Source organism: Trichoderma virens, assembly GCF_000170995.1.
Source record: "Trichoderma virens Gv29-8 chromosome Unknown TRIVIscaffold_5, whole genome shotgun sequence".
In the NCBI taxonomy this organism is placed as follows: Eukaryota; Fungi; Ascomycota; class Sordariomycetes; order Hypocreales; family Hypocreaceae; genus Trichoderma; species Trichoderma virens.
The window spans coordinates 3,076,069-3,097,029 of record NW_014013744.1 but is presented as its reverse complement, the minus strand read 5'-3'; the positions used below and the strand labels follow the sequence as shown (position 1 = coordinate 3,097,029).

General features: G+C 42.5%; 8 protein-coding genes across 8 annotated transcripts; 4 read left to right on the top strand and 4 right to left on the bottom strand.

Annotated features, from left to right (window-relative positions):
- Nucleotides 1-1,111: 1,111 nt before the first annotated feature.
- Nucleotides 1,112-2,651, bottom strand: TRIVIDRAFT_67793 (uncharacterized protein; the record flags this gene model as incomplete). The annotated part of the gene is made up of 3 exons (XM_014102893.1): nt 1,112-1,181; nt 1,258-2,421; nt 2,512-2,651. 3 exons carry the CDS (start codon nt 2,649-2,651, stop codon nt 1,112-1,114), a joined length of 1,374 nt encoding a protein of 457 aa, XP_013958368.1.
- Nucleotides 2,652-3,131: 480 nt separating this feature from the next.
- On the top strand, nt 3,132-5,107 carry TRIVIDRAFT_45987 (uncharacterized protein; the record flags this gene model as incomplete). Its single annotated transcript, XM_014102892.1, has 6 exons — nt 3,132-3,356; nt 3,440-3,520; nt 3,573-3,622; nt 3,677-4,274; nt 4,457-4,557; nt 4,687-5,107. The coding sequence occupies 6 exons, from the start codon at nt 3,132-3,134 to the stop codon at nt 5,105-5,107; spliced, it is 1,476 nt and encodes a 491-aa protein (XP_013958367.1).
- Nucleotides 5,108-6,901: 1,794 nt separating this feature from the next.
- TRIVIDRAFT_221410 (uncharacterized protein) lies at nt 6,902-8,989 on the top strand (the record flags this gene model as incomplete). The annotated part of the gene is made up of 1 exon (XM_014102891.1): nt 6,902-8,989. One exon carries the CDS (start codon nt 6,902-6,904, stop codon nt 8,987-8,989), a length of 2,088 nt encoding a protein of 695 aa, XP_013958366.1.
- TRIVIDRAFT_212765 (uncharacterized protein) lies at nt 8,983-10,490 on the bottom strand (the record flags this gene model as incomplete). Its single annotated transcript, XM_014102890.1, has 2 exons — nt 8,983-10,156; nt 10,428-10,490. 2 exons carry the CDS (start codon nt 10,488-10,490, stop codon nt 9,053-9,055), a joined length of 1,167 nt encoding a protein of 388 aa, XP_013958365.1.
- Nucleotides 10,491-10,851: 361 nt separating this feature from the next.
- On the bottom strand, nt 10,852-12,029 carry TRIVIDRAFT_230434 (uncharacterized protein; the record flags this gene model as incomplete). The annotated part of the gene is made up of 5 exons (XM_014102889.1): nt 10,852-11,086; nt 11,139-11,363; nt 11,430-11,686; nt 11,749-11,881; nt 11,936-12,029. 5 exons carry the CDS (start codon nt 11,993-11,995, stop codon nt 10,946-10,948), a joined length of 816 nt encoding a protein of 271 aa, XP_013958364.1.
- Nucleotides 12,030-13,315: 1,286 nt separating this feature from the next.
- TRIVIDRAFT_190993 (uncharacterized protein) lies at nt 13,316-14,566 on the top strand (the record flags this gene model as incomplete). Its single annotated transcript, XM_014102888.1, has 1 exon — nt 13,316-14,566. One exon carries the CDS (start codon nt 13,316-13,318, stop codon nt 14,564-14,566), a length of 1,251 nt encoding a protein of 416 aa, XP_013958363.1.
- Nucleotides 14,567-15,004: 438 nt separating this feature from the next.
- TRIVIDRAFT_67788 (uncharacterized protein) lies at nt 15,005-16,071 on the bottom strand (the record flags this gene model as incomplete). Its single annotated transcript, XM_014102887.1, has 4 exons — nt 15,005-15,129; nt 15,191-15,512; nt 15,585-15,760; nt 15,821-16,071. Coding segments are annotated over 4 exons (874 nt in total), but the record flags the coding sequence as incomplete, so codon positions are not given.
- A 2,526-nt stretch (nt 16,072-18,597) lies between these two features.
- Nucleotides 18,598-20,046, top strand: TRIVIDRAFT_215959 (uncharacterized protein; the record flags this gene model as incomplete). Its single annotated transcript, XM_014102886.1, has 2 exons — nt 18,598-18,856; nt 18,927-20,046. The coding sequence occupies 2 exons, from the start codon at nt 18,616-18,618 to the stop codon at nt 19,979-19,981; spliced, it is 1,296 nt and encodes a 431-aa protein (XP_013958361.1).
- Between the last annotated feature and the right edge of the window lie 915 nt (nt 20,047-20,961).

Below are 20,961 nucleotides of genomic sequence, written 5' to 3'. Positions count from 1 at the left end.
AAATAAAATAATTTTAATTATTATTATTTTAATAAATTTTTTAATTTTATTTATTTTAACTTTTATATTATAAAATATATTAATTAATAATTTTTTAAATAATTAAATAATAAGTTTTTTATTATTTAAAATATTAAAGTTTTTAAAACTTTTTAAATTATATTTTAAAAAAAAAAAAGTTTTAAAAATAATTATTAATATAATATAAATTTATTTAATTATTATTAAATAATAATTTATAATAAAAATTATTAAATAATAATTTATAATAAAAATTATTAAATAATAATTTATAATAAAAATTATTAAATATTTATTTATAATTATAATAATTAAAATAAAAATAATTTATTTAATTTTATATATTATATTAATTTTTATTAATTATTTTATAATTTTATTTTATATAAAAAATTTATATTTTTAATTAATTATAATAATTTTTTTAATATTATTAAAAAAAAAAAATTAAATTTTTTTAATAATTTTTATATAAAATAAAAAAAATTTATTTTATTTTTATTTAATTAAAATATTAATATATTATTTATTATAAATTTATTATTAAAATATTATTTTTTTTTAAAAATAAAAATAAAAATAATTATTTTATTTTTTTTTAAAATAAAAAAAATAACTTTTTTTTATTATTTATTAAAAGTTATTTACTTAATAATAGTAAAAAGGTTTTTTAATTAAGTTTTTTAAAAATTAATAAAAACTACTATTATCTTAAAATCTTTAGTAAAAGTAATAAAAGTAAATATAAAGGATATTTTATTTAATAGCTAGTTAAATAAAGTAAGGTTTTTTTAATAAAGAGGTACCTAAAAGGTAGGGTACCTGTAGGTGTAGGAGGGAAGCTTATATAGGATGTTGTTAGAATATACTATAATTATGCTTATTGATACCGTGATAACAAATAACCACTAATATATGTCACCTATGCGCAGAACATTGACTCTAGTGAAGATAAGCGCAATCAGAGACCATGGTAAGGATATGTCATTGCTCTGCCTGTGTTACTTTAGGCATCAGAATAGATGCAGGAAAATGTTTAATTAGATAATATATTTCGAAAGCATAATTCTATGGGTATAACCTAAGACATTTACAACTTCTTTAGTTTGCCATTCACAAGTGTGTAACTGACACCAATGTCTCTGTGTTCGTGCTTGCCTCTGTGATGCAGTAATCAGTAAAGGAAACGAATGGAAAATAAAAACTGAATTTCTATTAGTCTGAGTTGTTACTCACAAACTACTTGTAATTGGTAGAGAATACTCCATAAATTCACCCATGCAAGGCGGGCCCTTGCAAACACTCGTTGTCCTCTTGGTAAGGTTATACCGAACATGAGCGAGCGTCGTCTGGGCACCCTTATACGGGTAATCTGGCACATTCTTGACCGTGCAATCTTCCATATGTTGGCAAACGGATGAAGGCAGTGATAGATGATCACAAAACGCTTCGGTGATTTTGGCTTCCGTCAACTCTTGATTATTCAATGGTCGGATTCTTTGTGCAACTCTTACGGCGCGAAACCAACTGCTGCCGCCCGGGTAACGATCGTTCCATTGACTTGCTTGGAAGGAATTGCTGGTAAAATGATTCGATCCGACCACAAAGTTGTCTCCATTGGATGGGTAACCCAGATGAATAGTGCTTGGTGTAACCTCCAAAGACATGACAAAATTGTCTGCAGTTCCGACAATAAGTTTATTCGATAGATGTCTCGGAGCATTTTTGACATTGATAAGTGCATTGGCAAAATTAGTGTTATGTAGGAACTGTCGGCGGACCAACGACATTGGTAAAAGTGGTTCCTGTGGGATACCAGGAGCCAAGGAGAGATCGAGTGGGAAATAGTCTTCAGTGGACATGAGGGAGCTTGCGCAGACTCCAAGTCCCGCTGAGTTGAAGCCGGAGCGGCCTAACTGGCCGGCTTCAGTTGTAATAAACATAGCAGGCAAATCTTCAGAGATATCCGGGTATATCTCTAGATATACAGCCGTATCTTTAAGGAACACATTGGCTGACATGTCCCAGTTTTGGGCCAAGATAATGTCACCATTGTGCATAGACTCGGCAAGAAATCCGGCAGTGGTGCATTCTTGAAGCTCTTGTATGTCTGACAGATCATCGACCGAAACACCATTTTGGATTTGATCAGCACCATTTTGACCTTTGTGATTATTTAATGCTGCTTTCCTTATGGAGTTGATATTTGAGCTTGAGGGACAAGGGCGAATAGTTGATCCCCGAACTCTGGCAAGATCATATCGGGCGTTGAGAAACAGAATCTCATCTAAGTCAACGCCGGCTCCGTCTGCGATACCTTGAAGTTCCGGTAGCGCTTCAGGAAAGTATCTTTCTATTCCTGGAAGATAAACTTCTTTGATAATACGTAGAGACATTTCCCTAGGCATGGTCAGCAAATACAGATACCTGAATAGACTAATATGTGGAGAGACTAGACAGGGGCCGGGGAGGATAAAGGTCAATCCATACCATGGAAGGAGTTTCCCCGGTGCATGATAATGAGCAAGACTATCAAGAATCTTCAGTCGGGCTTGTTCTCCATGCGTATGACCACGATCATATGGCAGTCCCTTGAGAACAATATGCTGATAGTTCGATGGTGGTGACATAGTGGATTGCCGCTAGATATGCTAGCCTCTTGGCTTCCTTGAGCAAGCAGATTCTGAATGCTGACGATTGGGAACCATCAGCACTCAACAAAGGAAATATGGCCTTAATGTAGCAGTGCGGGAAAGGGCCATAATCGGATATAGGGCGACATGAAGGTCTCTTCCCGAATATTCCCAGAACATATCGCCATCTCGGCATGGCAACCATCTTCGAGGTTAGCTCCCCTGACCGTGGTTTGTGGGGTCGGCATATTAACTCTTCTGGGTTGTCATGGCGAGATGCATATCTTCCCCACCTCAGCAATTGGTACACCAAGTCCCCCAATTAGTGACCAAGATAAGCAGCAACCATTTGCATTTCGATGGACGAACAAAGTGTTTAAGAGGGCATGAATCACCAGAAGATAATGACACCGGCAAGAAAAATTACAAAAGCCACAACTTTGCAAAGCTCAGCCATTTTCTCGTGTAGAAACACCAATGGATTCAGACAAGAATCCATCAAACTCAGCCCAGCACGATGAGCTTCGTATAGAATCGGGTGATAATCATCCGATTGGGGAGATTTTTTTCACCAAGAAGCTGCATAAACATCACGATGATGCCCTCGATTTCCTCCAATCTGCAGTGGAGCATAGCTTCACCTACACAGACGAGGAAGCGACTATCGTGCGGTGGAAAGTCGATTTAATGTTAATGCCACTGGTGAGCGCATTTAGTGCCATCCCTGGATTGCCCTGTTGGTTATGCAGCCATGAGGGATAGGGTACTGACTAGCTCCCACTCAGTTACTTGGGACGTATACCCTGAACTTTTTAGACAAAGGCATTCTGTCCAATGCGTCAGTGTTTGGACTCAAGGATGATACGGTAAATATCTTGGCAGTGATAGCTTATAAGCACCATATTAATGTTATTTCAGCATCTCGTCGGTCAAGAGTACAGCTGGGTTGCGAGCATATTCTACTTCGGGTATGATCCACCGTCTTTGCGGGTGATAGTAAACAGCTAATGGTCGGCCCTCAGCTATATGGTTGGACAGCCAGTGAACGCGTATATGCTTCACAAAGTCCCTATGGGTAAATGGATCGCTGGCAATGTACTCGGATGGGGTGTATGCATTTTATTGGGAATCACTGCCAAGAACTTTGCAGGTATCGCTACATCAAGATTCTTTCTTGGACTTTTTGAATCTGTCACGAACCCGGCATTTGTGCTAATCACTAGCCAATACTATACTCGCAAGGAACACTCCCTTCGCTCGTGTATATGGTGGGCAGGCAACGCTGTTGGGTCTTTCTTTGGGGATTTGATCGCGTACGGGATTGGCCATGGCCATGGGCCGCTATCGCCGTGGAAGTACATGTTCATCACTTTCGGTGGATTCACAATCCTCTGGTCTGTGATGCTCATACTATTTTTGCCTGATTCCCCGTGGAGAATGAAATTCTTAAACGAACGAGAGAAAAAAATCGCCGTACTGCGAGTAATGTCAAATCATACCGGCATCAGTTCCTCACATTGGCAATGGAAACAAGCAGTCTCTGTTCTTGTGGATCCCCAGGCTTGGATGTTCTTTTGTATTGCATTTATACAATGCCTTCCAGGTGGCGGATTGACAGCCGTAAGTACAATATTCACCAGTTTCTTCATGTCTCTTATTTCCCCAGTCGTGATTTGCCGCGCATGAGCCGAGCCTCTTATTCCAAACTTCATTTTTTGGATACCTTGAACGCTCATCCAGTCTTATACAAATGTCCAATGAATCATAAAGAACACGAATTATTAACATTGTCAACTTTTTAGTTCAATAAACTTATCCTAACAGGACTCGGCTATACCAACCTTGAAGCGACTATATATTCTATGCCAGAGCACGCCATTCAGCTCTTCAGTATTATTCTTGCGTAAGCTACTGCTTCGCCTGTGCTATGGCCATATTAGGCTAATAATTTTAGGGGAATTATTGGATCTTATCTAAGAAATGCTCGATGCGTCGTCATTGCGTTATCCAACATTCCTCCCTTGGTTGGCAGCTTGATTGTGTATTATGTGCCGGCGTCAAGCAAACTCACCCGCTTGGCTGGTGTGTACATTCTCTTCACCAATACCATTAGTTATATCATGGTATTAAGTCTTGTCGCTTCTAATTTCGCTGGAATGTCTCGCAAGTTGGCTGTTTCCGCGGGGATATTTCTTGCTTATTCGGCAGGGAATCTTGTCGCACCGCATCTGTTCATCGACTCGGAGGCACCCCTCTACCCAACGGGCTTTCGAGGAATGATTGCCTCATTTGTAACCTTAATTGTGTTGGCTCTCATCCTTATGACCTATCTGATTTTACAAAACAAACAGCGCGACAAGAAATATGGGAAAGTTGATCCCGATGCCATACAGGAGGATGACTTCCTGGACCTAACTGACAAGGAGCTGCATTATTTTCGATACGCTTGGTAAATTCACAATGTCACTGTGATGAATACTGGACAAAGAATTATGATATAACAAGTAGGAATTCGATTTGCAAATTATTAGCGACTTAGACATTCTAATTCTGTGTGTATTAAGAAACACAATATGTGCTTATGGAATTTATGTTGTTGATATACAGAGCATATGATAATGATTTGCTGTCAGCTTATAGAGTATTCTCACCGTTAAAGAAAATCGACATGTAAAAAACGTAATGATATTCAAATAATTATCTTTAAATATTACCATCATCTTAGGATTTAATATATAATAAAGGGGATCGGTTTGTAGTGCCGCAAAGTCGTTACAGAATTGGGGTTTGCAGCCTCCATCGTCGCCATATACAGTGGGGTGTCAAAAGTCTGCGTACAAACCTAAATTGAGGCTACCCGGAAATACAATTTAATAAATAAAAATACATATATCTTAAGCTACAGAACTAGGAAAAATAAGGTATTTATGTTATTTAATAGGTATTTGAAAGTAGATTAGTATTTTGTATACTACCCTTTTGCTTTTATTACTGCCGTAAGCCGGTGCGGCATTGAGTCGATTAGGTTTTGAATTTCCTCCTGTATAATAGTAGCCTATGCTTTTTGTAAGCATTCTTTAAATTCTTCTATATTAGCTAAATTTCTATTGAGATTGAAGAGATAGGGGAATAATTGAAAAAGCCTGTGTTTCAGTAAGTTCTATATGTGTTCGATTGGGTTGAGATTAGGTGAGTAAGGAGGCCACTTAAGAATGGAAACTATGTGCTTGAGGAAGAATACTTTAACTGCTTTTGCTATATGAATAGATGAACTATCTTGCTGAAAATAATGTATCCCGTCGTAGAGCGGAAGCAGACCTTTTTTTAGAGTATTAATATACTGCTTAGAATTAAATCCTTGCTTTCTCCTGGGTGTGTTCTCCGTTACGATGTGGAGTTGAGATTTTCGATCTCGTAAGATAGCTACCTAGACTATTATTGAGATTTTAGGCTTGACATGTGCAGTTTTGTTAATATATTTTGGAAGTAGAGCTTCCCAGGAATGTCGCCATACTTAACTTCCAGGATTTGAATTAGAATTCTAGACTGTAGACTCATCCGAAAATATAGACTTAAAATTAGGGTTAGACCTTTGACAAACCGAAAAAGTTTAATTACACATACCGCTATTAATTCTTCGATGTTTTGGATCCAATGCCTAGCAAAAGCAAGCCGAAGCTCTGCTGCTTCTACTGTAATAAACGGCTTCTTTTTCGATAGCCATTTGCGGATGCCTTTGTGGTTTAAAGTTCGTCGAAGAGTCGAAGGGCTTACTTGTACAGGGAGTTCTAGTCGAAGCTGTTGTAGACTCCCAGATTAGAGCTCTCCAACGCCGTAAGGCTATGTAAGGCATAGGTAGTTCAGTGGTCTCTTCGTATATAGCCTATACTTGGTTCAATACGCGCTAATTTGTAGACCGGCCACCAGCCATCCCCTATAGAATATTGACCGCGCCTTACATCCGTTTCTCTTTAATCCAACCCAACTACGCATATACCCGGGCACCCAAAAAAATCATTGCAATGGATCGCACACAGCGCCGAAGCTTTCATGGTAAGTAAACAATCTGCGTTGGATTGGAATGGGCGAAGCGCTGAACAGCAAACGTGACGAAAAACCGAAAGACTAATCGCTAGGAGGTAGGATGCATGACATGTAGGAAGCGAAAAGTCCGCTGCACTGGAGGCAGCCCTTGCCAAAATTGCGTGCGACTTAAAGCAGCCTGTATCTCGTCGTTTGATAGCAATATGAGAATATCTCTAGCGGCATCCCTGACCAGTCAACGGGAGCAGCTCTCGCATACGCCTGATTTACAAGTATCACGTCTCAAGACGAAACCGGATGATATTGGAGGCGCCAGTCGTCATCAACAACGATGCGCATCAGGGTTGGGCATAAGAGAACATCGGAATCTAGACCTAGCTGCGCTGGAATTTACCGACCCGGAAGAAAAATGGCAGTCCGAATCCAATACGCGTCCGGCTAAATGGAACCTTCAGCCGACAGCGCCATCTACAAATGATACCACGACCCTTGACAGCCAACGCCCAGAGAGTGATCTTGTTGGATTCACTGGATTTCAGATCTCGGATGTTTCAGATTTTAATTTTTGTTTCGAGCAATTCTTTGACAAGGACATCGAATTTCCCAGCTGGCCAGATTTCACACTTTCAACGAACGGTTTAGAGTATCAGCTCGACGATGTTGGGGAAGGCAGTCACCAGACACAACCGACAGAAGATCAAAAGCCCTTCGAAAAGAAGTGCACCAAAATTACAGACTCCCCACCAAAGATGAATGAGACTTTCCTGCCACATGTCAATAGGGACGCTACTTATCTAACGCATTTCGAGCGGTGGATTGCTAGCTGTGGCTACTCTCTCAAAGAGGACGGCAAAGGAAACTATCTGAGATTTGTTCTCGACTACATTCAAAGTGCGCACTGTAGTCATGATTCTCCATTCCGGTTTGCCGTCCTTGCCTGGGCTGCAAAGCACTTGGCAACGACCTCTTCATCCCACGACGAATCTTGGAAAATATACTATACCCGAGCAGTCCAAGGTCTTGAGCGTCTACCATGGCGGGGAGAACCGAATAATTTTTTGGAGTCCGGCTCAGCTGCACCGACCCGGCTATGTGTCATTTCTTCAAAAGCCGAGGTCACAATATCATCTGCACTGTTTCTCTGCAGATGTGACGTTTTAAATGGCGATGCCACTTCGATTCTCAACCGGTTGGATAATTTAAAAGAGCACTTGGCATGTCATCTTGATGTTACCTGTCTCTCTGCCTTGGCATGCAAATTTCTCCTGTGGCTTTGTTATATTGATGTCCGTCTAAGGATATTTTCCTCACCAATGCCATTCAGCGCCAGAGGAGAAAATATCCCGATGACTACACTGCTTGATGAACTCATACGCCACCCTAATTACAAACATATCTTATCTCACTCGCACTCCTACCTGTCCGAAATTTTTGGTCAAACATATCCTCCTGACGAGCTGGCTCAAGACGAGAAGAAAGTACCCGTATCAGTCCGAACGCATGAAACATTCTGCCTCATTTCCAAAATGCTTCACTATCGCTCATGGAAATATATAGTAGAACAAAACGGCGCTTTGTCGGAACAACGTGAGCTCGCAGAAGCTAAGGAGACTGCGATCAGCCTTGATATACGACGCATGGACACTGAATTTGACCTTGCTGTAGCGACGAACCCTGCAGCTAGTGCACTTCGCAACATCATCACAAGTCTTGGAAATAATACTGCCAATGGTAGCCTGGCTCTAAATTCACTTCGGCCTGCAAACACATTACAGGATACCGATCGAGCCTCGCTGCAGTGGTTATCTTGTTATGCAGCATTTCTATCAGCCAAAGTGCTCTGGTCACGATTTCTGTACCCTGATATACGTAGTGATTCGACCGCCACAATCGCAACTAGCGGTATCCTAAAAATTGCATTACGGCTCCGGCACATATACCGTGAAGGCGGGATGGCACCTCTAACGAAGATACCTCGGTCAATGTTATGGCCTTTACCCATCTTTATTGCAGGAATCGAAACAATGGACGAAATATATGCGGATTGGATTTCGGAGTTCATGGATGAAATGGCATCGGCCATGAATGGCGTAACAAGACGGCGCGATCATAATACTGTAGAGCACATAGATGCTTCAGTCGGCAATACGGCAGACGGGTTAACTGACCAGAGGCTTATACTGATACTCATGATGCGCGTACGGGAGAAACAGGATCTCTTAGGTCGCCGTGTGGATGTCCAGGGAGTCATGAGTGAGATGAATGGTGCCAGAAATATATCTTTATTATAATTATTGTATGTATTAGACTATAAATTTCATCGCTTGCGCTGATGCACGTGCATGTTCTCATGATTATTTCTTATACTGCCGTTCGAATCCGAAGTTCCAAACCTCGGCTCTGCGTGTTCCATCGGAAGACTCCTTGAATCCAACATGCTGGAACACACTTGGTTCTAGTGCCCATTTGACAAGTCCACGAGCTTCGGCATAATCTTCCAAGATCATGTCACCCGGAAAATTGTATGGAGGGTCTCTCAGCAGTGCCTGGAAATCTTCCAGATGTCGCTGAGGAAGGACAAGTCCTTGAGCACAGCACCCGTAATGAGGCATCTCCCTGGCTCCGTGCAATGTGCTCAAGCTAAATGGGTTCAATCTGCCAGTGAACAGACGGCCGGAGAGGAAGTATAGAGCAATGAGAGCTGGCAGCCAAAGACCAAAAATAAGGGCCGCCAGGTAACGCTGCGTGTGTGGCGTAACGGCAGTCGAAACACCGATGCGTACATATTTACGCCCCACCAGAAACACAATTAAAACGGCGGTATATACCAAACAAATGACTTTGGAATAGGCCAGCCATTCCTCATTGTTCCATCCCATTAATATCTCCGAGTAAAATAATCGCAAATATATCCATTCTCTCGAAGTGTCTTTGGTTTTTTGCTCGACGTATGTTAGCCCTTTCTTGAATCGCGGAAACCAGTCGCGCATGGTAACAATATCGTCCTCCACCAGCGCAAAGTATGGGTATTCTTGCTGTCTGCAGGCTTCCACTAGGGCTGAGTGGTCGAGTCTCATGTTTTCGACACGGCCATCGCCACGGATATTCCCCTCCTTGAGATCAAGGGGTATACGACGATATATAGTGCTTCCCAGAGGCGGCTCGCCATACAATAGGACCTCATCAACAAGCGGCTCTAGCCAATCTTGTCCATAAGCAAAGTGCTCCGAGGGTGATTTATCTGCCAGTAATACGACGATACGGATAGATGCACGCTCTTCTGGCGTGAGTGTATCGGAGAGTGTAGCGATCGTGGAGGAAAGGAACGACTCGGTCGTGCGATTAATACTAGGAATGCCGATGCAGAGCAACTTGTCGACAGGTTTGATCGGTATGATCCTCGAAGGTGGATTACGGATGTATACGTCCGCCTCAGCGGCTCTCACGCTGGAAAAGCGCTGTTCGTAGGCTCGATTGGCATTGAAAAAGATGGAGGACGGATCATCGTATGAGAAAATGGAGGATAGCCCGAAGAGGAGAATCCAGAGGATGCAAAAAGCTGCGTTAATGCGAGAGACGGACATCGCAGTGATCGCGTGACGCGGCCTACACGCTACGTACTATCCCCGAACAACGACAACAGGGCCGGTCGCATTATATAAAGGATCAACTGTTAACAGAAAATGTTCATTCGCCAAGAAAATTTAGAACAGTGTCTCCATAAAATACGACGTTGGGACAGGGTATGGATGGATCTCGCTTACCAGGGTGCAAAATGCTTCGAGCGTACATCTTTGCAAATAACTACATATATATACTATTTGAATAAAATGGTTCTTTCAAGATTGGCTGCTTAATACATCTGCTACTATGTGCTTGGGAGAGAAGTTATTACCTACCTATTGGTGCGTATCTTCCTGGCACTCGATCCGTTGCCTCCAACTCTGGTCACACCGCCTATGGAGATACCCCGCCAATCTCCGAACGTATTGCCATCGTATGTATTTTATGAAACACACTGTATAATCTGTTCAATCTTAACAGATTTTGACACTTATATGGGTTTAGATAAATTAGTAAGCAGTCAAATAACGATACTGGGGAACGTTCAAATCCAACATGAGCAAAAGAAAGCATGTTGAACTCAGATCTTGATTGAGCACTTAGTAAAATTTCCAGGAATATACATGCTAATAGCGATAAGATATATACTTGAAAAGTCGAGAGATATTGAAGATATCAATCAACTAACATTGATTGAACTTGGAGTTGGAGTAAAGCCAGCCAGTCATCCGGTTGGCAATATCATTGACGTAGGAAGCGGTAGCTCCTTGGCCATCATTCAAATTTCCGGCGTTAACTGAACCCGAGTTATAACAGCGAGCAGCCTAATGTTTGTGTGTTAGAATCACTAAATCAGTTTCCTATTTTATCACTTACTTCATAAATGTTCCCGTATTGGTTTATGCACTGAACCAGCCCATCACCAAGGGCGGTTCCCTGGGTACCATCAATAACCATTTGAGTGATGCTTGATTGTTGAGCTGAGTTACTGGCCGAATTGCCTACAAACGTTACTCCACCATCAGATTGCATCAAACCCGGGTTATTTGGCGCCGAAGGATCTGGGTTTGTAGTAGGGCAGACGTTGACACAACCAATGGACTTTGTAAATGTTAGCAGATAGATATCGTATAATTACGGTTTAATGGATCATGAAAGAAGTCTTACCTCTTGCAAAATTGTAGCTAGAATGAATCGATGATCAACTAAGGAGGTCTGGGCAACTTGTTGGATGGCGTTCCAAATCAAGCCGGTTTGCTCTCCGCTATTGCCAGGTCCAAAAGCACCAGCACCATTGGAGCAAGAGCCTATTCCAAGGTTGGCACAAGAATCGGCCATAGCATTCTTTGAGTAATTCCACATAGCATCGAACTCAATCCATTCAGATACCGGGGGAAAGCTCTCCCAGCCGCCATAATAACACCCTAACGGTTTTAGAAACGTGTACGGTGAAAGCGGGATTATATATTAGACACAAAATGCTTACTGTAGGTATCCGATCCAGCGTTACCAGTTCCATCATAAATATTAGCATTGTTGTTGTTGCCAGCCCCACTACTAAAAGCTGCGGAACTTGTAACTTTCTGGCCTGAGGGATTGGAAACAGCCGCGGCACGAGGCTTCTCAGTTGCTTGTTAATAATAATACTTCTGCAATCGAGAGGTAGAACCAACAGTACGAGCTCCTAATGCCAAGCTTGCAATTCCTAACTGTATTGCTGCTGTGAACAACATTTCGTTTTCGTTCCTGAGTCAGGTTGATTTGAAGATGATGATACTGTAATTGGTTGATGTACGACAATGCTTCAAAAATGTTTTTTGGAAAAGTACAAACAGAGGATTCTTTGCCTTATATAGATGACTGATCTTATATGAACACTTCTCCAGCAACAGAGGTTAGGTGGACCGACCTAGAACAATGGAGGAAGGCGAGAGTGACATTGTTCAATCGCACGATATTTACAATGCAGTCTACGACAGGAATACAGAAGAGTCCCAGTTTAAAGCCACTAAATATGAAGTCGAGATACTTCTGAGCCTTTGATTCATCCTACAATCTGTGTTGTGATAGCTACCAAAGGCTTGCCGTCTTTGCCGTGGCCGACGGATCTGAAGCTAGCACCAATACGAAGAATCCCCAAAGTAGAAGGAGCTTGAAGATTCTCGGCAATTCGGTCCTTTTACGGCTTATCCAGTATAAGTCCATAGAGATATTCAAGGTGAGTAGTTGCTATGAGGTTTATCCTCCTGCCTTAGGGAGCTTTATTTTATGATGCGTTATAAACTTATATCCAACAGGGAAAAGGCTTTCGAGATCGTGAAGTAAACTTATACGAGGTGGACACATGTGGCGATAAATCTTTATTTGAAACTAATGCATGCCACCATATCGCGAAAGGGCAGGTATAATAATCACCAACTGAGACTTGCTATGGTTCTTCTCGTTACCATACGCTACCAAGACGCTCAATTAGGCCATGTTCCCCTTGTCCGTTATCAAACTGCATGAATAATCCGTCGCTTAACGCTGCAAGTTGCCGTAAATAGCCATCAAGTCATTTATCCAGCATCGTTCTCTAACCGTCTTTGTAAAAATACTCAGTCCAGCTAAAATCGAGGCAACAGGCACTCTCTCAGGTTTTGGTCCACCTGTTGGAATTTCACATAGTTGTATCGTACCGACAAGCCGCTTGAGCGGTGCATGCTTAGTAATAAGGAGCGGGGCTTCCTCTACGTTTGTTTGATCTCTACGAATGGCAAATGCTGCCACGACGATGGCCATATCTCTAAATCCTCATTTTCAACTCGGCCAAAGCCATTTGAAAGAAAATTATTGTTCACCAAATAGACACTATACGGCTAGATGGACGTCACACTTTAATTTCTTTCTGCCATTAGTGCCGATGACGGAATATTTGATCACGTGTGGGCGGTGCACAGCATGTTGTGACTAATAATAAGTAATACTTGAGTTTGACTCATCATCGTCGTGAGATTCTGCGATCTCCTCAAGCTTCATAGTTGAAGGGTTTAATTATTCAGATATCTCGTTCAATGTCTACACAAATCTCTACTACGAAGGATTTTTTGCAGGGTGCATTGCAAAAATGCCTCCAAGACAGCGTCGAGATCGGTGTACCGGGTCTGACGGCTGCAGTGGCATCCTCGCAAGGTCTGCTATGGGCAGGCACGGCAGGATTGGCAAATATAGAAGGCAGAAAACCGTTTACTTCTGACCACGTCTCTGGAATCGGAAGCATCACAAAGGTTTTCATGAGTGTAGTAATACTACAGCTCATTGATGAAAAGAGACTCAACCTCAACGATACGCTTGAACAGTACGTCTCTGCGGAATTGCTCCGAGGTATCCCTCATGCGTCAGGAGCAACCATAAGCCAGCTCCTTCGCCACACTTCGGGCATTCCAAGCTGGGAAGATGATCCTCGATGGATACGAGAGGGCCGTGGGTCAGAACTTGATCCCGATAAGATTTGGACAAGCACAGAAACTCTGGATTACATCCGCTACGAGAGCAACCCGAATCTTCATGCACCGGATCCCAAGCCTACCCCAGGGAATTACTCATATGCAAACACCAACTTTACTTTCCTTGGTCTAATTGCAGAGGCCATTTACTCAACGGACGTTTCCCCCGAAATTGACATGCCAGTTGGACATTCACGCGTCGGAGCCGCAGCTCTCATTCGCTCGCGAGTGCTTGAGCCCCTGGGGTTGAATTATACATATCTTGAGGGATTTGAAATGCCTCAAGCAGGTGAAATTCCCAGTAGATATCATTGGGTAACTCCCACATTCTTGTCAACAGCCGGTGCTTGTCCTTCTTTCCCAAATCCTAAATCTCGTCCGGATCTCTTAAATGCAAGCATATCGAACATGTCAACAGAATGGGTCGCCGGCGGCAACTTGTCACATCCAAAAGATCTTTGCACTCTAGCGCTTGCCATTCGAAATGCCAAAATTTTGTCATCCTCCTCGCAGAAAATAATGCTCGACCTCATACCAATAAGACCTAGCATATGGGTGGGTCATGGTATCTTCAAGATGCAGACTAGCGATGGTCAAGGGTGGTTTGGTCACAACGGAAGTACTTTGGGTTTCAATGGAAGTATGTTCTGGAATGAAGAAATGGATGTTGCCGTTGCCATTCTTGGAAACGTCGGAACAATGCATGCTGGGAAGGTTCCCGGTGCTGCCTCAGTTGCCGTTGAGGGCGAGTTCCTTGGGTTGGCATTGAAACTTGCAAGGCTATCTGCTGGCGAGAAATCATCAAACTTCCCTAAATGAACCTTCTCAGATGTTTTAAATGCATGGCTTCTCATTCAAGGAAGTCACAAGTTTTTCTTACGCTCTTACTATTCGTTTGCTACAAGCTGCAAGGGGATGCTTATGTTACCACGTCTGTGTTATTTATTCCCTGATTTTTATCTCAGCTTGTTGTTTTGCTTAAGTTACATATCATAAAATCAAATTCAGATCTCGATCCACATTATCCATACGTGGCACCTCACTAATCTCCTTATTTGGGGAATTACCTGTCTAATATGTCAGTTTACGAGTAACATTGAAGACGATAAAAAGGTGTCAATCTGAATAATATTACTCTAGATGCCTTCTAAAATGTATATGGTATACTATAACCCCCACAAAATGTATCCCTGAACGCATCAGACCTTCAGTGCCGAGTTTCCGAAAGGAGGAGTTGCTATTTTGCATTCAAAACGCACCCTCTTGCCTGGTCTAAGCTCGATTTCGTCATGTTAGCGATACCCCATACGTCCAACATGACCATGATCGCTCGATGACCTGATTCTATCATCATGGGGACCATGTCAAGACTCCTAGCTGCGCTATATTGAGTTAGAATACAAAGCACAGTAGGACTCATTGGTGAAAAAATCCGGCACTTACCCAAAGAGGGGAACATTATATTTCATGCTAGCCTTCGACATGCTTTCCATGGCAGCAGCCAGAGTAGGGTGAGGTTGCCCTAGAGTCAGTTCCAGACCCGCATCCGCCATGAAATCACCGGGGCCAAACATCATTGCTGAGATTCCAGGTATGGATGCAATCTCGTCAACGTTTGCTATCCCTTTAACGCTCTCTATTTGTGCAATAACGGCGACATGGTTGTTTGATGTTTTCATGTTGAACGCATCATTCTCGTATAAAGACGCGTCTGAGATGCCCGGTGTGAAAACCCAGGGGCTGAACGAGCGACCACCGAGAGGAGCTAGCAGTATCGTCAGCGGTAGGCTTAGACGTCTTTCTCCGGTCTCTGAGGTTTTTCATATGTCATACTTACGATAATATATCCTTTTCATGAACTCTTCAACCTCTTCTTTGCTTTCGCAGTGGGGGATGATGATACCAGAGGCACCGGCATCCAATGCTGTAGTCAAAGACACCTCATCTTCCTTTGGCACTCTCACAATGGCCATCGTCTGGCCTTCAGAGTGGTGCTGAGTTGCATGAATGGCACTAACACAGTTAGCAAGCCTACTCCTATAAATAAACAGATGGATCCTTTGGCCGTCATACTCATGAAGCACTAAACGATCGAACATGCCATGCTCAACATCAAACCATACAAAATCAGGTCTGGTAGAAGCATAGACTTTTGTTAAAAATGTGCTCGGGATTCCCTGAGCAACACCAAACAAAGTTTTTTTCTGATCTTTCTGAGCCTCACGCAAAGCCTCCTGTAGGTTTCCTGGGTATGTTAAGAGTGCCGATCTCCATTGTGCCTTCGTGTGCAAACTGGCTTTGTCAAGGTACCCCTTGCCTGACATGTTGGACATACTTGCTTTTACGTTTGGCAGTTGATATGCGCTACTCTTAATTTGGTTGGTTGTATCTGGAAGAGAAAATCGGTAAGTAACTGGAAGAAATGCTTTCTATTCTTATATAGATCTGGGAATTATGGAGATGTGAGCATTTAGTGGAACGCGAGGGCAAAGAGGTGTAAGACTGATCTTGGAATATGTATATTGAGTTTTGTGGCTGCAACTTAATGAAACTCCATTTGTACAATTAACAAGTTCTGTAGCGCCCCTAACTAGCGCTTATATAATTCTTACTATTTGCACATTTCATTCTTCACAATAATATGGACACTGTCGATAGCCTTGCGCGTCTGTGTCAAGTATAGAAAGTTAATGTCCTAGTGCTGATCTGCAATTGAGTAAAGATAAATATAGTAAATCAAATTATCACCTGTCAATATTAATCCGAAAACCTCACACCACGCGAGACAAATTTATCTCTAAATTGAAGCAGAGATAGTTGGCCACATCCTGATATATGGAGAAATATGACCCACCTAGGTATAATACACTCTCGGCATCTATACAATGCAATGGGCTTCACCCACTTGTATACAATACTGAATGCAATCTTAGTCAGTATTTTGCGGGTCGTAGGATGTCAATACAATTATGTTGCTCATGGGATGGGAACTTCTGTTCGCGCTGTTTTGGCGCCATCTTCAAACCCTCAAAACGTTCAACCTACTACTTATTACGAGGCCCCTTACAAGTGACGTGCCCCTGAGCGTTATTTTCATGCCTAGAAGTCAAACTTTCTTTCCAGAAGCAGATCTATGCACTTGGATGCTTTTTTTAAAGCTCTTAATTCCAGTATGACTGATTGTTGACATAAAATACAATGTGCAGAATATTGTAAACGTCATGAATGAAGGCCGCATCTCTTTTTTTTTTTCCCCTTGAATTAGAGAAGGAAAAACGGGAGGACATCTGATTGAACAGCAGGTTGTTAAGGCGATCAATTTTTATCTACCGTTCAGGACACACCTTCCGCTCTAGCTACGCATAGTTCTTCGCTATCTTATTTTGCAGTAGTTACCAGTCGATGATACGGTGATTTAGGTTTACTATCATTGAACCCACTACTATTTTTAATATATCGTGAAGAGATCGGGAATGCAATGATCGGTATATTTGACACGGTAGACTGTCTCCCACCATCATGGGCCCACGCCTTCCTGGGACGGTGTGAACGGCGTAAAGGAGATCAATAAGTACTCTTCACTCTTGGTTCATCTTTAAATACCCCTCATAATAATATGAATACACGTAACTGATCCGTTATCATGTAATGATCTAGCTTGCTTGCATGTGTGGGAGTCCCTGTAGAGGTCATGGCTCCTACATTGGGATAGTATTTGTTAACCCGACGCCAGTGACAATTCAGCGTCTCTGGATTGGATAATGAGCTAATATATATTTGCATGTATGGATGAAAAACCTTAGTATCCGACAATAGGATGGCAACCCAGGCGTGGACAGAGACAATTAATATCTCGGTGTAGCTCTATTACCGCCCTGGAGCTACAGAGTATTTGCTCCCAGTTCCGTAATAACAGACATAGGATGCGTGGATAATTCTCGATTATGAAGCAGTTGAAAATAAAGTTTCAAAATACTTCGTAGGCAGCACAAGAATGAAATACGATAACATTCTGGAGTGATCGATTCATGAAGGGAAATTGTTCCGATCTACAAGGCTTTTCTTGTTGCGTAACCGATTGACATCGGCTTAGACAATTTTTCAAACAGTGTGTCTGGAACTATCATTATACTCCACCAAACGCTACTAATAAAAGTGGTCTCTTTCCAAAGTCGGGAAATGCCTGGCCCTTTGGATACTAGGATTCTGGAGGCGCAATAACGTTCCCATTTCCAATTAGGCAGTAAAAGACTTCATGAAGCGGATCAGGTCTCCCCACTGGTGCTTATCTATCGGAAATTCCCAACTGGTGTATTTTATTCTTGGAGTTTTGGCCTTTGGTCAGAGACGGCGTGTCTCATCCCCACACAGCAGCCGACAGATTACCCCAGGATTAGGCTGGGCATCTCTGCAGGTTGGGCTCCTCAACTACTGCGGGGTTGAATCATGGGAATATCTTTCAATCATTAATAACACGACTAACCTCCCTCGACAAGACTCCCAACTTTTGACTCTGAATAAGAAGCGCCCGCATAACTTAAAAACATTCAACATTCATCTCTCGACGCCATTTAGCTATGACTGCGGACTTAAACCCAACCGCAGTGGGCCTGCTAAGCTCAACCTCAGTCAAATTTCCTCGAACTCATGAGAAAATATTCGAACCAAGGGACACTCCATATTTTGTGGACAATGAATTCCGGCTGTCTCAATCGAAGGACTTCATTCCAGTCCATGACCCAGCCACGAATAATTTAGTCACTAGAGTGCCGATGATGACCAGTGATGAATTACAACTCGCAATTGAGTCGGCACAAGCTGCCTTCATCTCCTGGAGCAAAGTCTCAATCATTGCCCGACAACAGATCATGTTTCGCTTCGTCAATATGATAAAAGAGAATTGGGATAGACTCGCTGCTTCCATCACACTGGAGCAGGGTAAAACATTTTCAGACGCACGAGGTGATGTCCTACGCGGGCTACAGGTAGCAGAAGCCGCATGCGCCGGCCCAGAGTATATGAAAGGAGAGATTTTAGAGGTCGCCAAAGACATGGAGACTAGAACCTACAGGGAGCCTCTCGGTGTGGTAGCCGCAATCTGCCCGTTCAGTATGTTCTTCCACATGCCATTCAACACCCAGTGAAGTTCTAATGAAAAGGAAAAAAAACACACATATAGACTTTCCCGCCATGATACCTCTTTGGTGTATTCCGATCGCTACTATTACTGGAAATACACTGGTATTGAAACCTTCCGAGAGAGATCCCGGTGCTGCCATGATCCTTGCCGAATTAGCCGAAAAGGCCGGGTTCCCAAAAGGCGTTATTAACATTGTACACGGCGCGCACGATACCGTTAATTTCCTTCTTGACTCCCCCGTTATCAAAGCCATAAGTTTCGTCGGAAGTAACAAAGCTGGAGAGTATATCTTCACGCGTGGCTCCGCAAATGGAAAGAGGGTACAGGCAAACTTGGGCGCTAAGAATCATGCATTAATCATGCCTGACTGTGACAAAGAAGCGGCCCTGGATGCTATCGTCAGTGCTGCCTTTGGAGCTGCGGGACAGCGTTGTATGGCACTGTCCGTAGCAGTATTTGTTGGTGAAACCCAAAACTGGCTTGACGAACTAGTACAGAAAGCTAGAACTCTCCGAGTCGATGCGGGCTTTGAGGATGGTGCTGATCTTGGTCCTGTTGTGACACCCGAGAGTAAGGCCAGGATTGAATCACTTATAGCTAGTGCCGAAGTGGAGGGAGCTCATATACTTCTTGACGGCCGCGGCTATAAGCCAGAAAAGTACCCAAATGGCAACTGGGTTGCCCCAACAATAATCACCAACGTCGAATCATCTATGCAGTGCTATAAGGAGGAGATCTTCGGCCCGGTACTAGTGTGTGTTGTTGCCGACACTCTCGAGGGAGGTATCGACCTTATTAACAAGAATGATTATGGGAATGGTGCTGCTATTTTCACATCCTCGGGCGCTGTCGCAGAGAAGTTCCGGCGAAATATCGAAGCGGGTCAATTGGGCATAAACGTTCCAATTCCAGTCCCTCTTCCAATGTTCTCCTTCACAGGAAACAAGAAGAGCGTAGCTGGAGGGGGGGCTAGTACTTTTTATGGGAAACCAGGGGTGAACTTTTACACTCAGCTCAAGACTGTCACATCTAAGTGGTCAAGTGCGAGTATTGCACCAACCAAGGCAGTGCTGTCGATGCCAACTGGGTCATAGAATAGTCAAGATGAAAGCATAAGCAGACTACTAGCGAATAACAAAACCAGCTTCTTATGCGTTGTACATGGCGACCAGTCATTAACGTGACGAAGGGTATGAAAATAAGTATTATTATCTCCATCGAAATCTCCGCTTGTAAGTTGTGCCTCTTTGTTAGTGTGCGGCCAAACCATTACCCACATCTCGGAAAGAACAGAAGGTGCAGAATAGTTCACCCATATGGAATGTGATAAAGGGCGAGCACATATAAACGTATGTGAGAGCGTTTGGGTGACAAGAGCGCACCAAGGATACACCGAGGTTCCATTAAAATTAAAATGGCGCAAACTGAACTAGGTAGAGCAAGAGGATATATTCTTCATCTGGTTGTTAAAATTACTGCTGCACATTTTCATCGTACTCAATATATCCACAGTCAGGATGGCTTACAGAGGACAAAAGAGGGTATACAGAGATATATGCTGCAATGTCATAGTAGGTTTTGCCTTCGTTCACACATACGGAGGCAAGTGGCGACATCTACGTGCCATTGCCTTAAATACATAGTAATTTTCAATCCCAGTACTCGGTATATCGTCTATTATTTCCTTTTCCAGCATTTGCTAAAAGCAATTGGCTCTAACCCTACGTAGTGATATGATATCTCATGAAATTGCCATCTGCTACAATTTACCACCAGAAAGTACATTATAAATTCAATATTTATTGCCCGACCTATTTGTAAACCGATGTTACTCTGAGGATATTACAACCTACAATAGATATTTGTAGAATGCATAAGAATATAAGAGCTATCATAAATAGGGGGCAAATGCCAGATATCGTCTTGTTAAACATCAAGGTGGAATCACATTGCAAAAAGAGACGAAAAGTTCATTACGGATTCTTCGCAAATACTATCATACGATCAAGCAGAAGTTTGATGAAAGTGCTAATCCTTCGGATAACAACGCTCACTCTACTTGATCTACTCTTTC